A 14,482-nucleotide genomic window follows, 5' to 3' on the forward strand; every position below is an offset into this window, starting at 1 on the left:
TTATTGGGAAGAGACTTTCTTAATAGAATAATCTTGAATGGTTAGTAAAATAAATTAAAGATGTTATTTAGTAGCTTAACCTATTTATATTTTTTGGTTTAAAGTTACCTTTATGATTAATTGAATCAAATTTATCTGTTGTTCCTTCTCAGGAGAACTTTTCAAGAGAGCTCCTTAAGATCAGAATCTAGGAATATGTTTTATATTTCTATAATTTAAATCCAGTGAATAGCATTTTGCTTAGAGTGCATATATAGAACTAATAAAATAAAATTTAAAGTCAATTTTTAAAGAAAGTACATATATGTGTTTATTTTAATTAAAAATTACCTTTATTATAGAGCAGAAATAATAGCATTACATTATTAAAATTTTTTCTATCTTATAGTAATCCAAAACTGGAATCAATGAAAACTAAACATGCACATCTTTGCCTCATTGCCAAGCTATGTATTTCTCTATCAGGAATATTTAGTGTAATGATAAACCATAGCTGAAGTGAACTCTTTAACTTTTATAGCAGATTATTAGGGAGTTATTTGTCATTATTACCTATACATTTTATGCCTGTAAGATAAAATAGGCAGCTTCATATATAAAATCTTATGTCCAAGAGTATCCCGTGTTCTTGACAGGATATAACATTTATTGAGTTATTTTGATAGGTAATCTAGTAAAATACATGTAAATATTCCCTCCATTTAGTGTTTTAAGTGGCAACAAAGATAATTTTGCTATAAACCATGCATGCTATCTAATTAAAATGTATTCATTTTCCAAACATATTCTCTGTAAAATTCCATCTGGACACGAATGAACTAAATTTAGTACCATTTTGCATTGCTTGACATCTTACATAGGGGTGACCAAAATGAGTATAGTTTACTTTGATATGTTTTGCAGGGTGTATACTAGAACTGAATGACCATGGGAATGAAATTTCAACACTATTCATCACATGCCAGGCAAGTCATGATTGCATATCACATTTTAGACTATGGTTTAATTTCTTGGTTTTATTATACGGCAGTATGCATGTGTCTTATTTTAAAAAGTGAGCATCTGATATTTAAATGAATTTTGATCATGCTACATTTTTAATAAGTAATATTGGAATGAATGATCAAAAAAGTGTAACTGATCTGGATTTCTATTTCTTATATAATTAATATATAAATATAAATGCTGTTTCCTTGGGCAATTAGATTAATTTGACTAGCCACCATTCCCTCTATGAAATGAGTATGACCATAATAATACTTAACTTTCAGCATTATGAAGATAAAATTACATCATTAATGTGAAAGCACTTTGAAAACTTAATTATTAATATATTATTATTTTAACTTTTTATTACTATATACAATAAAGTAATGGTTTTAAGTGCATATGACCATAGATTTCCCACTAGAATCTATCTGTCCAAGAAAATCTCCAGGTTGATAGAAGATTTGTTTAAATAGATGTAAATTGTGATAATCCTATGAACATTTAGTTAGTTTCTTTTATTGACTTTTCCCAGCTAACAAACCATGACTCAGAGCTTTTTTGGTTTTGTTTTTAGCTTTCCTGCATTTTGTCCTTTGGAATCATTCTCATTCTTAGCCACCATGCATTCTTGTTTAACATTTTAGTGTTCTTATCCCAGTTCTTGAACCAATTCTCTTTATAACTTCGGGCAACCCTCTCCCTAGACCTCAATTCTATTTTATGTAAATTAGACGATCTCTAAGACCTGTTCTAGGTCTCATATCCTATGACGCTGACCCATTTCCATCTCTGTGTGCACAATTTTCTGCTTTGCTTATCATCCTCTCTCCGTCCTTCTTCTCGTTAATACCAATTCTACCCTCCCCCACTATAATACAGGCACACAACCTTTTGCAGAAACCAATGCAGAATCCAGTAAGGATATATTACAAAATATAAACATTAAAAAATATAGTTTCACTCTTCCATTAAGGCTTGGGGAAGAATTGTAACCAGAGCAATGAATCATTGTGTCAAACTGCTCTTATTTCACATCCAGGCTGATCACTGAGATACCTCCCATTGTCACAGTTCCTCAAAGTTCTTGACTGTGAACTGGAAACAATAATGTCTTGCATCTTGCATGGTAAGCATCACAAAAGTGCCTGGCAAAATTCTGGTACTCAATAAATAGTATCATCTCCTACCCTCCTAATTCTGACACCCACACATTAGGAGCCCTGATGATAGCCTGATTTTGTTTTTGACACATAAATCTGATTTCATACCTTGAAGTCCTTTTTATTAGTTATCTAGTTTAATCTATCACACAGTTGTCAGCTGGTGGTTGGATGATCTTTAAGAACAAAATGTTTTGGTATATAATAAGGGTTTTAGCCATGTTAAGACATCCAGGCTGATTTGAAATTTCTTTTCCTTTGGCAGCACTCAAATTGTTTAATGAATGAAGCTCATTAATTGGGAAGCAACCATTAGAAATATATTGCATTATTTCATAAAAAATAATTTTTGTCTTAAGAAGAAAAATACAGAAGTAAAGTAGGTACTATCAATGCACTCTAGGAAGGCCCTAAATTCCCTGAATTATATGCAAAGTTGTGAGTTTTATTTCTTCTGGGTCATTCCAAAAGGGTCATTGACATCCTAAAATGTGTCTGTTGTGGTTTAAAGTGAAATAAATTTGTTTTCATTTTTGGGATAGAATAATTCAGTTCTAATTTAATTACTGTCAATATCAAATTACTTCCTTCTTCTTTTTAGAAAATAAGATTCTATACAAAAGTGCAAAAACCCCATTGAGTACAATAAGAGTTGACCAGGGACGCCTGGGTGGCTCAGTTGGTTAAGTGTCTGCCTTTGGCTCCGGTAATGATCCCAGGGTCCTGAAATGGAGTCCCGTGTCAGGCTCCTTGCTCAGCGGGGAGCCTGCTTCTCCCTCTACCTGCTGCTCCCCCTGCTTATGCTCTCTCTCTGTCCGTCTTTGACAAATAAATAAATAAATAAATAAATAAATAAATAAATAAATAAAACTCTTTTTAGAAAGTGTAGAGTTTGGGAGGGTATTTGTTTTTATATTTATGTATGTATTTTTAACTAGTAGAGGTTTGTGGGAAGTATGAGAAATATTACGAAAGTCAGAATATTAAAACTGATGTACCACATTGAACTTTACATGATGTTTTCTGAAAATCTCAGAGATTAGTATGATATCATAAGTGAATATTCTTGGGTGCTTTAAAGAAAGTGATGAGCACTCTTCCTTGCCATTTCTGGGACCTAAGCAAAATAGAAAAGGAAATGCCTAGGTCCTATCACAAAAGAGATTGGTCCTGATGCTTTCTTTCACAGTCATATGAGTTGCAAAGGGCTACCACATGGTGAAGTTGGCGATGGGATCCTGGGGATGCATGGGAAGAGTGAGCATAAAGTTTAGGGAGTCCTGTCACTGGATCCTTAGAAATGAGGGTGTTCCTTCCTCACATCGTAGAGGTCAAGGTCCCCGGTTATTTGTCCTCCGGATCCTAATGTACATTAATAGGCCAACTGACCCAGACTTTTGGATCAGGTATATTCATGGCCCTAAAAGTAGCTTCTAGTGTATGTAATTCAATGTGGCCTCACCTCATCCCCATAGTTGGTCCTTCACTCACAGGGGCAACCCCCTTACAGCTCCAAACTTGTCAGTGTTAAGTGTATCAGTATTAAAACTAGAAAAAGTACTATACTTAGTTTGTATGAGTGTAAATTGCTGTGATATCACGGATGGTTAACAATTACATTTATATTAATTATAAATTGCTTATTTAGGATCCATACACTAGATAGAATTTTAATAACCTCTTGCATTAGATTCAGGGACTGCTTTATAGCTAAGTTACTAAACTGATAAGGGGTAGTGAAGAGAGTCCACTTCAAAGACATTATATGCAATGTTACACTTAAGGATTTCTAGATACTTTATAATTATTTTTCAATTCAATTTGAAAATTGTTGCCCCCAAAGCTCAGATAAATGTGCCAGTATCATTAAATGCTAAGAAAAAAATGCAGCTTCCCTGTGTCCCTGTGGCTTCATTAGAACTTGTAACTCTAGGACTATATACCCTTGCCAACTGCAATGCGTTTGGAAATTGAACCTATGAAAACATATAAATAGTTTTCAGGTCAAGATAAAGAGAAATGAAACAAGCGTAACTAGTCCTTGCTTTCGTATATTTAAAGCAACTTGACCAGAACCAATTTAACGAATTTCACTCATGAGAACTCCAGTAGCAGACCTAAAATTCCTAAACCAAACTTTTATGCTAAACCATTAGACTTTTATAGTAAAGTGAAGTCAGAAATCCAGAATTAGTCATTATAACATAAAACTGTTGTGTCTTTCAAAAAAGGTGAAAACACTTTAATATAATTTATATTGTTTCTACACATTAGGCATAGGAAATAATTTCACTTAGTTATACATACAATGAATTTGATTAACAAAATCCTGATTTACAAAATAGAAGTAAATATATGCAGAAATATATTCATTATTGAATTATAAAATAAAATTAACAATTCTTGTTAAGATATCATCTGTTTATTATTTTGCATTTCAGATAATAGAGTTAAATCATTTTGGTATGTTTAATAATATTTATAAGTATTAAAATAATGGAACGTTGAGATTTGAATACAATGACAGTAAACCATTGAAATTTCACATTCGCATGATACAGCCATCATGAATCCAAAAGTGAATGTTAATAATGTAAAAAAATATAAAATGATTGTAATATAACCATCTACCATTAGCATATGGAGTTTTAAGACCACTATTTACTCTGCTAATTTTCTCTGAAATATAAGCAGTTGCTTTTCTGTGATACATGACATGTCTTTGTGCCTTAATACTTAATTTGAAATGTGTTTATCGTAAAAATATACCAAAGTAAATAAAAAAGGAGACACTTATTTACAAAACAATATTGTATACATATTATATAAATGCAATTGTTTCAAAGTCTTTTTATACAATATTGATAGAATCAGTCATTTCCGTTATTTTATCATAAAAACTGCAGTGTTGCAAAGGCAGGCTGTAATTTTGAAATCCTGATTAAAAAAGAATACTTTTTGACTGCCTTTTAGGATAATGCGGTTTCTTCAAGTATGCTACAGAATTGAATGCTGACCTCTAGAAAAATGATTCTTCTTTCACTAAAGAAAATCCATTCCCCATTTGGAGGTGTGTGAAAATGCACCTTAAGAAAGGAAAAACTTACTATTTTACTGAATGTTTTTTATTCGATAAACCTAATCGTGTCAGCCATTCAGCATATCATATTAGCACCATTGGCATGGATTGTTAATGTACTGTACGGATCATAATAGGGATGGGGACTTGCAAATGGTGTACCATCCCTATTTTTGTGGAATTTCATCTTACCAAGTATGCTATCATACAATATAAATTCAAGTGTTTAAGGATGATTCAAATGATGGTATATAACAATCCTGCATTTTACCAATACTACATATAGATTTCTCTGTAGATATTGAATGATACTGTAAAGAAATAGACTTTAAAGCATACTCCTTTAATTCGCCAGAACACAAGGAGAATTGCTTTCATTTACCTGGATGTGTTGTAATATATATGAACATAAATGTAATTCGATCTCCTCGTTCAAAAACTCTGGAAATCATTAAGACTTTTTATCGTATGATTTATTTTGATGGTTAAATGGCAACCATTGCATATATCCTCTCTTCTAGTCCCTATACTGAACTTGTGCTTAAGTGACTGTAGCATACTCTAGGCTTATAGCCTGTGGTATATAATTTCACAGCTTCAAAATTGTTGAGGGGAAGGCCTTCCACGTTTTAGGAAGTTATGAACCAAATATAAATCTCATGAGCACCCACAGCGATCTACTACCATGGCTGGAATTTTCCCATATATTATTTGTTCTTTGCCATTAAAATATAGCATATTAATTGGGGACATCTTTGTGGGAGTACAGCAGGGGCCTGCTGAACCTCTGGGGTTTGCTTGGTGTACAAGATGAGTATGAGGATATTTTTGTAAAAACACAAATTCACACTCTCCGGAGCAGTAATTGGCCTTATATCTTTTGGGTGCAATAATCCAATCCCATCCAAAAGCTTCAAAGTCCACAGTGAGAGGGTAACGGCAGCACCGGGATTCTGCTGAGTGCTCGTCACAATCAAGCCCGAAATCTCTTCTGGATCTTTTTGGTGTGTCTGTCACCTTGACTTCTAAAAAGGGATTCTGTGTGAAAGGGAAAAGAACAATCAGTAATATTAAGAGGTCCTGAAACACTTTCCTACCTCAAGAAGTCATCCTTGAAAAAACTAATCATTTTGCTTCTACCACATTTATTTTTTAAAGACACAGCATTAAGGAATTTCAGTTTACACTAGGCTTGATTCTTCCCTTATGGCCCAAAGAATATAGCAGCAATTCTAATTCCCTGTGGTCAGATCTATGTCTTTCTAATTTCTGTTTTCCCCAGCTTGAGTATCTGAATACCTGGCACATAAGAGATGCTCTGAAAATATTTATGGGAAGAAAGGGACAGAGGGAGGAGAGGGGAAGAGGAGGGAAGACAGGATGGAGGAAGGAAGAGGTTAGTTCCCTCTCTTCCTGATTAAATATCTTGGCTAAATATGCCTGATGACTCCTAGAGGAATAGGTATATTCATCCATCCTCTGTTCCCTAGATCTTTACTTGGGGAAACTTGGCTATTAAAACCAGAGCAAAATAGTTACCTCCCAGCACTAAATGGATTGTAATAGGAAAAAGAGAAGTAAGGTAATGAAAGTAGTGGTATGCATATTGAGTTGGAAAGAAAAACTCTTATGAGAGTGAGGCACACATTCAGAAGATACAATATTATTTCACTTTATTCTTTCACTGAAAAATGTTTCTGTTCATATATTTAAACAATAATTTGCTAGCTCTTCCCTTGCCCTAGTCTTTTAATGCATTTCAGACTTTTTCTTTTACATGGAAAAATCTGAGGAATGTGTCATTAATAATTATGTTTAATTTGTTTAATAATAATCTGTCTAATAATACTTAAAACTTCTGTCACATTACCAACCTTGATCATTAAAATGCTACCTGTAAAAAAGAATACTTTCTTAAATAATTAATAATAGTTATTATCCTATATCAAAATCAAAACAACCCTCTTAATTATTGTTATTTAATATTATAAAAAAAGCATCATTTTGTAAGTTAATCACATTTTATGTAGCATATTCAAAGAAAAATAAATTATTTGGAAAATTATGTTATTTTTTAAAGAATATGTTTTTATTCAAAGTAGACTGACTTATTAATTATATATTCTTTATAACCAAGACCATTTAAAAACTAAAAAGATAGCATTTATTATTTGCAAGTATAATCTTTTGTTCTAAATTATGTCAATGGATGGAAGCTGAAAGTATGGTCACATTAAATAAGTTTGGGAAAGCACAGGTAAGACAGAAGAGTGAGTAACTCTAAATTTATACTAGGGTTTAAAATGGTTTTTATAAATTTTTAATATGTGAAGTATTGTCATCTACTTGGACTCATATTAAATTAGTTGGCATTACCTAAGTAAACTCTCGCACAAAAATGGTGAGGCAGCTTAGAAATAAGCTAGGTGACAAAGGTTAACTAGTCTAGAAATTTAAATTTAATTAGGGGTAATTCACAAAGTAATCTACATATACATCAGTGCAGCAACAATCTGCAAAATAATAAACATATTTATCATGAGGGACCTTACGTATAGCATATTTAATAAGATGTAAGCTTAAACATATCATACTTAGTTAACAGCTATAAATAAAAGCATTTTATTTTCATTATAATTTTTCAAGTTTCTTTTTTCCGCTTATTTAAACCAAAAAATTTCAACACATTTGGCATTCTTCTGGGGAAAAAATTTTTAATTTGTTGGATATGTAGTAGAATCCACTATGAAAATTTCATGTTTTTATTCATGTAATCATGTAGCATATCAGTGAAAAGCACTTTATATTTCATTTCCAATTTGAAAGAAATCCCTGAGAAGTTAAGGACTATGGCATAACTGTTTTTTTAATCTTCATGCAAAATAAAAGTATCAAGGGGGTATTTCATAGGATATGAAATTAGACACCTACTTTTATTGGGTACAGGGCTACCATTGGAATAAGATACCTTTGTCTGACTTATAAGCAGAGGAAATGGGTAGTGATTTTTTCCATTATTATTCATTCACATAATGAATAAAAACGTAACAATGTTTGTTGTTAGATGTTATTTTCAGTTATCACTTACCAGCCCATCTTCTCCTGGTCCTGGGAAGGTTACCGCAAGATCATGACCATTCTCATCTAAAGCTTTGATTTCAATGCCTAAGTTGGATTCAGGCTGTTTGAGCCAATTTTGCAACACTGTCTTCACATCAATGCTCTGCCAAATACCAGTGCCTGGGTTCATGTCAAGTTTCAGAGATCGGATTCCAGTATACCTTGTACCGTCTTTCATGGGTTTGATGAGTCTCAGGATTTGCACAAACACTGTTGTAGGAGTCTTGACGGGTCTCAGATATATCCACAGCTGGGCCTTTACTACTTTATTATATTGTATTTTAGAGCTAAATTTAAAGAAGCAACATTTGGGTTTTCCTTCCACTTGCATGAGAAGATCAGCTATAAGTGAATAAGAAAAGAAAAATAGTTATTGAAATTATTTCTCAAAAAAATAAACAAGTCCCTTTATATTAATTGGTAAGCATTTTTTTCCATATGCATTTAAAATTCATATTTGAAAGTGAAAAACCATGTAGGATTTCATTCATAATTCAGAAAAATATCAAAGAAAATAATTCCTCCAGCTTTTCAGAATTTTTTAGATATGTATTTTTTCAGCTATTTATGAGGAATCTACTCCCTCTCCAGAGAGCTGTGGACTAAGGAGAATTCTATGAAAGAATGAACAGTGGATGAAATTTTAAAATGATGATGATTAGAGAGAACAAGAGACACCGTGGAGGAACATCCACTTAGAATTCTTTGGGAATCTGAGTAGTTACACTTACTGAGCAGCTGTACCGATCAGTCTGGAAGAAGGAACCCTTCCCCCAGGCCTGAATTACCTGGGGACAAGACACACTGAGCAACTAACTGAGCCTGGGGAATTAGAAAATATAGCACATCTGTTATGTTTTGGCTCTGGAATAACCCTAAAGGAACAAAACGAATCAGGTAATTAGCACAAAAATGTGAATGTTACATTCAGGCTATCTCAACAGTTAGAAATACTAGAAATACGGTCTTTAGAGCCAGGTTGTCATTGTAAGCAGAAGCACTAGCAGTTTCTTTCCTTTTGTTTTTCCAAGATTGTTTACACATAAGGGAAATCTCCTCCAGGACTGTTTGGTAGCAGAGTCTTAAAGGAAAATTATTTGTTGCATTATAATGTGATCACCCAATAAGGAAAACAATATTTTGAAACTGTTTTGAGTCCAAGTTTAAAGTGTAAAAAGCACTGTTTAAAGCAAGACCACAGACACATGGCATAAAATCTTTCTTGTCTTGCCTTCTCTGTTAAGGTGCCTGTCTGCCTTTCCTTGAGCATAGTTTTGAAATGACTGCAAATGGAATGGTATGAAATATATTATCTTTCAGAAGCAAGGTAGATACTATAGGTAATAGCTTCCTCCCTCTTATGAAGACTAAAACAATATTTTAGCTTCCTCCCTCTTATGAAGACTAAAACAATATTAAGCCATGTGCCTGCCTGGAAATATGCACACCAGGGACTCTCAACAATAGTGCCGTGGCCAAGGTATTATAAGTGGGACTTTGTGAGCCATAACCTATTTAATTAAATGTTTATTTCCTAGGCGTTTTCTGATAATTAGCTCATGATAATCATTATGTTATGTTTACTCCATCTTTGGTCTTCCTAATACATTAAATTTTTTAAAACATTTTTTATACTCTCCAGTGTCATAGCTTTCGAGATTAAATATTTTAATTTGTGAAGAACACAAAAACACTGTGAGAAATAGTTTTGAATAACGGAAGTCATTCTAGGCATTTAGCAAAAGCTCAAAGGAAAACCTTTCTCTATTATTAGAGGGAAAAAAAAACTTGTTATTACAAATGCACATTTCAGGGAAGCAAATGCAATTATGAAATTTCATGTGAGGTTTTAACATTGCTTGTAGTAGCTCCCAGTCATTGCCTTGGTGGTACTAAGCTGTGAAAGCATAAGCATGTTATATTTGTCATATTAAACTAAACATGAGTGCCATGCAAGCATTTAATTTTATTTCCTTCTGGCTTTTTAGCTCTCCAAAGAAACAATGCAGCAGATTTCAGTCTCATTAGTGTATTTCTCATGAAATCTTAAAAAAGAGAAACTCTTCCTTCCTACTTACATACAAGCCAACAGCTTGTTAAAAGAGCCTGAAAATAGATCTGTTTCTCATAAACACTACAACCCCAGTCAGCAGAATTGTTGATATACACTAAGAGGGCTACTCACACTCGCTGGGCATGGTAATGATCGTTTCCGTCGTAACGTGGTAATCATCATCTTCCAAAGAGCCATCACTGCTGTCATCTCTCTGGACATCGTACTGATCAATCAGTTCCCGGAGTGGAGGAGCTTTGGGCAAAAGTTGTCTTATAGCATCTTTGCTGATGTTAGGAGCTGTTTCCAGACGAAGTTTACTGAGGATTTGAATTTTTATGGCTTCTATTCTTGAAGATTTAGTGTTTTGCCTCCAAGTACATGCATTACACAGCCCCTCTTTTTCCACATTTTCTTTTTGCTCACTGTTCTCATTTAGATCCACTGGACCAGCAACAATCAGCATAAATAGGTAAATATAAACATAGATTTGCAGTTTCTGCATGATTTTAAAATCGGTACAATATTTTTCCTTGTTCTTATTTCTTCTTGTTACTTTTGTTTTGCTTTTGAGTAATGCCAAGCAAAATTTTAATGCCTGTACAGTCTGAGAGACAACTTGCCACACCAGTGAATCTTTTATACTGTATTCCAAGTGGCTTTTTATATTCCAACTTTGATGAGACAAGTGTCGTCAGGATCTATGATTGGCTCTTGCTCCACAATGAATCTCGCTGTCAGAGGTTAAAACCCTGTCTGTCACAAGTCACCAAACAGTATTTTGTTACAGTCAAGGGTGAGCTGATTCATTCGACTACTTCATAAAAGAAATAAATCTACAAATAATGAAAGATATATGTGACGTGAAAAATAAAGGTCTATGTTAACAATAATAGAAAGTACACTTAAATCTTATTAATCTTTATATGTGAAACCAAGTTGTAATTTAAATAAGTAAATCTTAGTTTTACACTTCATACTTTAAAAGTTGAACTGTTACTTCCTCAAAAGTTGAAATGATTATCTATTATTTTGGCAAGGATTTGAAGTAAAAAGAATGTTATTTATTGTATTAAATTATGTTTAGTGTTGTATAATTAGGGTAATAGGATTTTAAAGAAGGAAGACCTGAATTAAAAGAAAAGGTAAGATTGTGCTACTAGTAAAAGATTTTCAACTATAATTTAAGAGATTTATTTTCCTGATTAAACTCTTAGCTCATGTTAAAAATCAACTTATTATAATGTTATATTACACATGGAATTATTTTGAAATTATTTAATGTTTTTTATTAATATAAAAATTTTGCTCACTTTTTGGCCAATTACTATTCAGTTTTTTCCTAAAGTTGCAGATTAATATTACTGTTTCTTCATTGTTTATTACTGAGAGGATAATGTCAGCTAGTAGAAAAATCTCTGAACTTAGAATAAGAAGATAATGAGTTTTATGACTGGCAATGCAGCACTTACTACAGTTTGCCTCAGATTTCTATTGGTAAAATAAAAAGCGTAGTATCTATTCTCCATAAATTATGTCAAAATACTGTGAGCACATAAAAGTGAAAGAGCATCATAATAAAGGGGTGCCCACTTTTTTGTCCACCAACACTATAATTGGTTTGCACCCCTTTGCCAGTTTCTCATTTTGACCAGAGGGCAGACACCTGGCAGGGATTTGGGGTAAGGTCTGGGAGCAGAGAATGGAGCTTTTTGTTCTCCAAATTTAAGTGGCCTGTGTAGGGATCAAACTCTCAACCTTAGCTTGGGAGCCACGAGATCTAATCAAATGAACTGTTAAAGAGCTAAGCGAACATAGCCGGGGAGAAACAAGCTGTTTCCAGACCACAGGAGATTTCTTCTTCCTACTTCTTTTTGGGAAGCTAAGGACTCCTAGGAGAGTTAATCCATTATTCCGTCCCCCCCCCCAAGAGAATGCAGTGGCTTATATCAAATATTTTTTTTTAGGTCACTACCACTTACTTTTGCACATTGTACATTAATTTACTGCCTCAGTGCACTAAAATGCAACTCAGTAGCCTGAAAAGTTAATGCATTTTCATCAAATTCTTAAGAGGTATCCACATCTCTTGAGAAAAAAAATGGCCTTACATAATGCATTAGATTTGCCCATCATTAAAGATTAAGGAAAACCAGACACAAACCAGATGCCCTGAGGATTTCAGATACACTTTATTGTGGAACAATATTAGATCAGGCTTATAAAGTTTTATTTGGTAAATTTATTTTTCTATGTATAAATCCTGGCCATGTTATAATCATTGTAACATATGCTCCTATACACTTCTGAGTAAGTTGAACTCTTTTTTTTTTAACTTGATTAGATTTGCATAGCAGTTGGGAACTCAGGCTCTGGAACCAGGAGGACCTGAGTTCAAGTCTCAACGTTGCCACTTCTAACTACGTGATAATGGATGAGGTCCTTAACTTCTCTAACCTTCAGTTTCCTCATAGAGCTTTGGGGGGATGTAATTTAATAATGCATGTAAATTGCCGAATAGAGTGCCTGTCATATAGTAAGTGATTGATAAGTGTTACTTGAGTGCTCAGTCTTTGTTTTCTGCAGAGAGGTTTGAGATCATACTTAAATATATCCTCCCCATGAACTAGAACTGCTTTAGGTTGTAGCTGTCAGTTATCAACTCACAGAGACTAAAATTTCATAGGGTAGCCCTATTACCGGCTATATTTCAGCTCTTTATTCTTACAATCTAGAATAAAGGAAACAAATGTTGTCATTTCCACATATAGCCAATGCTCATTATTCATGGATTCCATATTTGTAAATTTGCTTACTTGCTAAAATTTATTTTTAACCCCAAAATCAATACACAGGATGATTTTGTGGTCACTCGTGCACATGGACAGAATGGTAAAAAATTTGAATCTCTCAACACACAGGTTCCCAGAGGAGGTCAGACAAAGCAATGCTCTGCCTTGTTCCAGCTCTCATATTGTAAACAAGTGCCCTTTTTACAATCAGCTTAGTACCATGTTTTTTGCATTTTTTGGAGGGTGGGCTTTCCTTGGGCAATTCTGTTGAAAATGGTCCCCAGTGCATAGTGCTAAAGTGCTTTGCTCCTAAGTACAAGAAGGCTGTGATGGAAAGTAGAATGGTGATTGCCAGCGGCTTTGAGGAGGGGTTGGTAGGGGAGCTACTATCTGATAGGTACAGAGTTTCAATTTGGGAAGATAAAAAAGTTCTGGATATAGATGTTGATGACAGCTGCACAAAATGTAAATGTACTTAATGTCACTGAACTGTACACTTAAAAATGGTTCAGTGATCAATTTTATGTTATATCGGTTTTACTAGAGTTTTTTTTTTTTTTTAAGAAAGTTGCAATGTCTTAGAAAAAAATTTCCTTATGGAAAAATACATGTGTTAGATTAGTTCTACTCAGGCTTGAGTTAGAGTCTGTTGGCTGTGAGTTCAGTGTTAATGAATCCACAATATATATTAAATAAGATGTTTTTAAACAGATAAATAAGCTTATATATTGATCGATTGATAAAAATGTTGCAACCAGAGGCTCACAGGAATGTAACCTTGTATTTCCTCTAGGAGCAATGGTTCACTGCTGGCCGTGACTTTATAGAACATAACTACTGTGAATGAGAATCAACTATATCTAACCAACCTCTCTAGAGATCAGTATTGAATGAGTTAAGAGGTACTGAAGAAATTTCGAGAACATATGTGGCTTCTCCAGTGGCAGTGATTGCAACCTTCCCAAGGCCCCGGAGCAGGAAGCTTTCACCAGCTGTAGGAAATTTCACTGTGGTCTGACGGCTGATGGCCAGGCTTTGGTCACTTTCATTAAGGAGACAGGACAGTGTGTAATTAGGATGAGTGAGTAGAGAAGAATTCCTTTTGGCTGACTGGGAGAACTTGGTCAGCCAGCTTGTTGGCTTTTTCTTACGTTGGCCATCTTTAAAAGCAGTTTCTCGCAGGAGTCAGAATTTAGGTGGTTGATGCAGTACTTCATAAGACCTGTATTTTTCTTTCCCCTGCTCTTCTTTGTACTGGATGGGCCTTACATTTCTGTGACCATAAGTA

General features: G+C 33.9%; 1 protein-coding gene across 1 annotated transcript; it reads right to left on the minus strand.

Moving 5' to 3' along the window:
- Positions 1-5,813: 5,813 nt before the first annotated feature.
- MSTN (myostatin) lies at positions 5,814-10,907 on the minus strand. Its single transcript, XM_002918661.2, has 3 exons — positions 10,535-10,907; positions 8,318-8,691; positions 5,814-6,267 (listed from the first exon to the last, which is right to left on the minus strand). Exons 1-3 carry the CDS (start codon positions 10,905-10,907, stop codon positions 5,887-5,889), a joined length of 1,128 nt encoding a protein of 375 aa, XP_002918707.1. The 3' UTR covers positions 5,814-5,886.
- Between the last annotated feature and the right edge of the window lie 3,575 nt (positions 10,908-14,482).

This window comes from Ailuropoda melanoleuca, chromosome 2, assembly GCF_002007445.2.
Source record: "Ailuropoda melanoleuca isolate Jingjing chromosome 2, ASM200744v2, whole genome shotgun sequence".
Classification (NCBI taxonomy): Eukaryota; Metazoa; Chordata; class Mammalia; order Carnivora; family Ursidae; genus Ailuropoda; species Ailuropoda melanoleuca.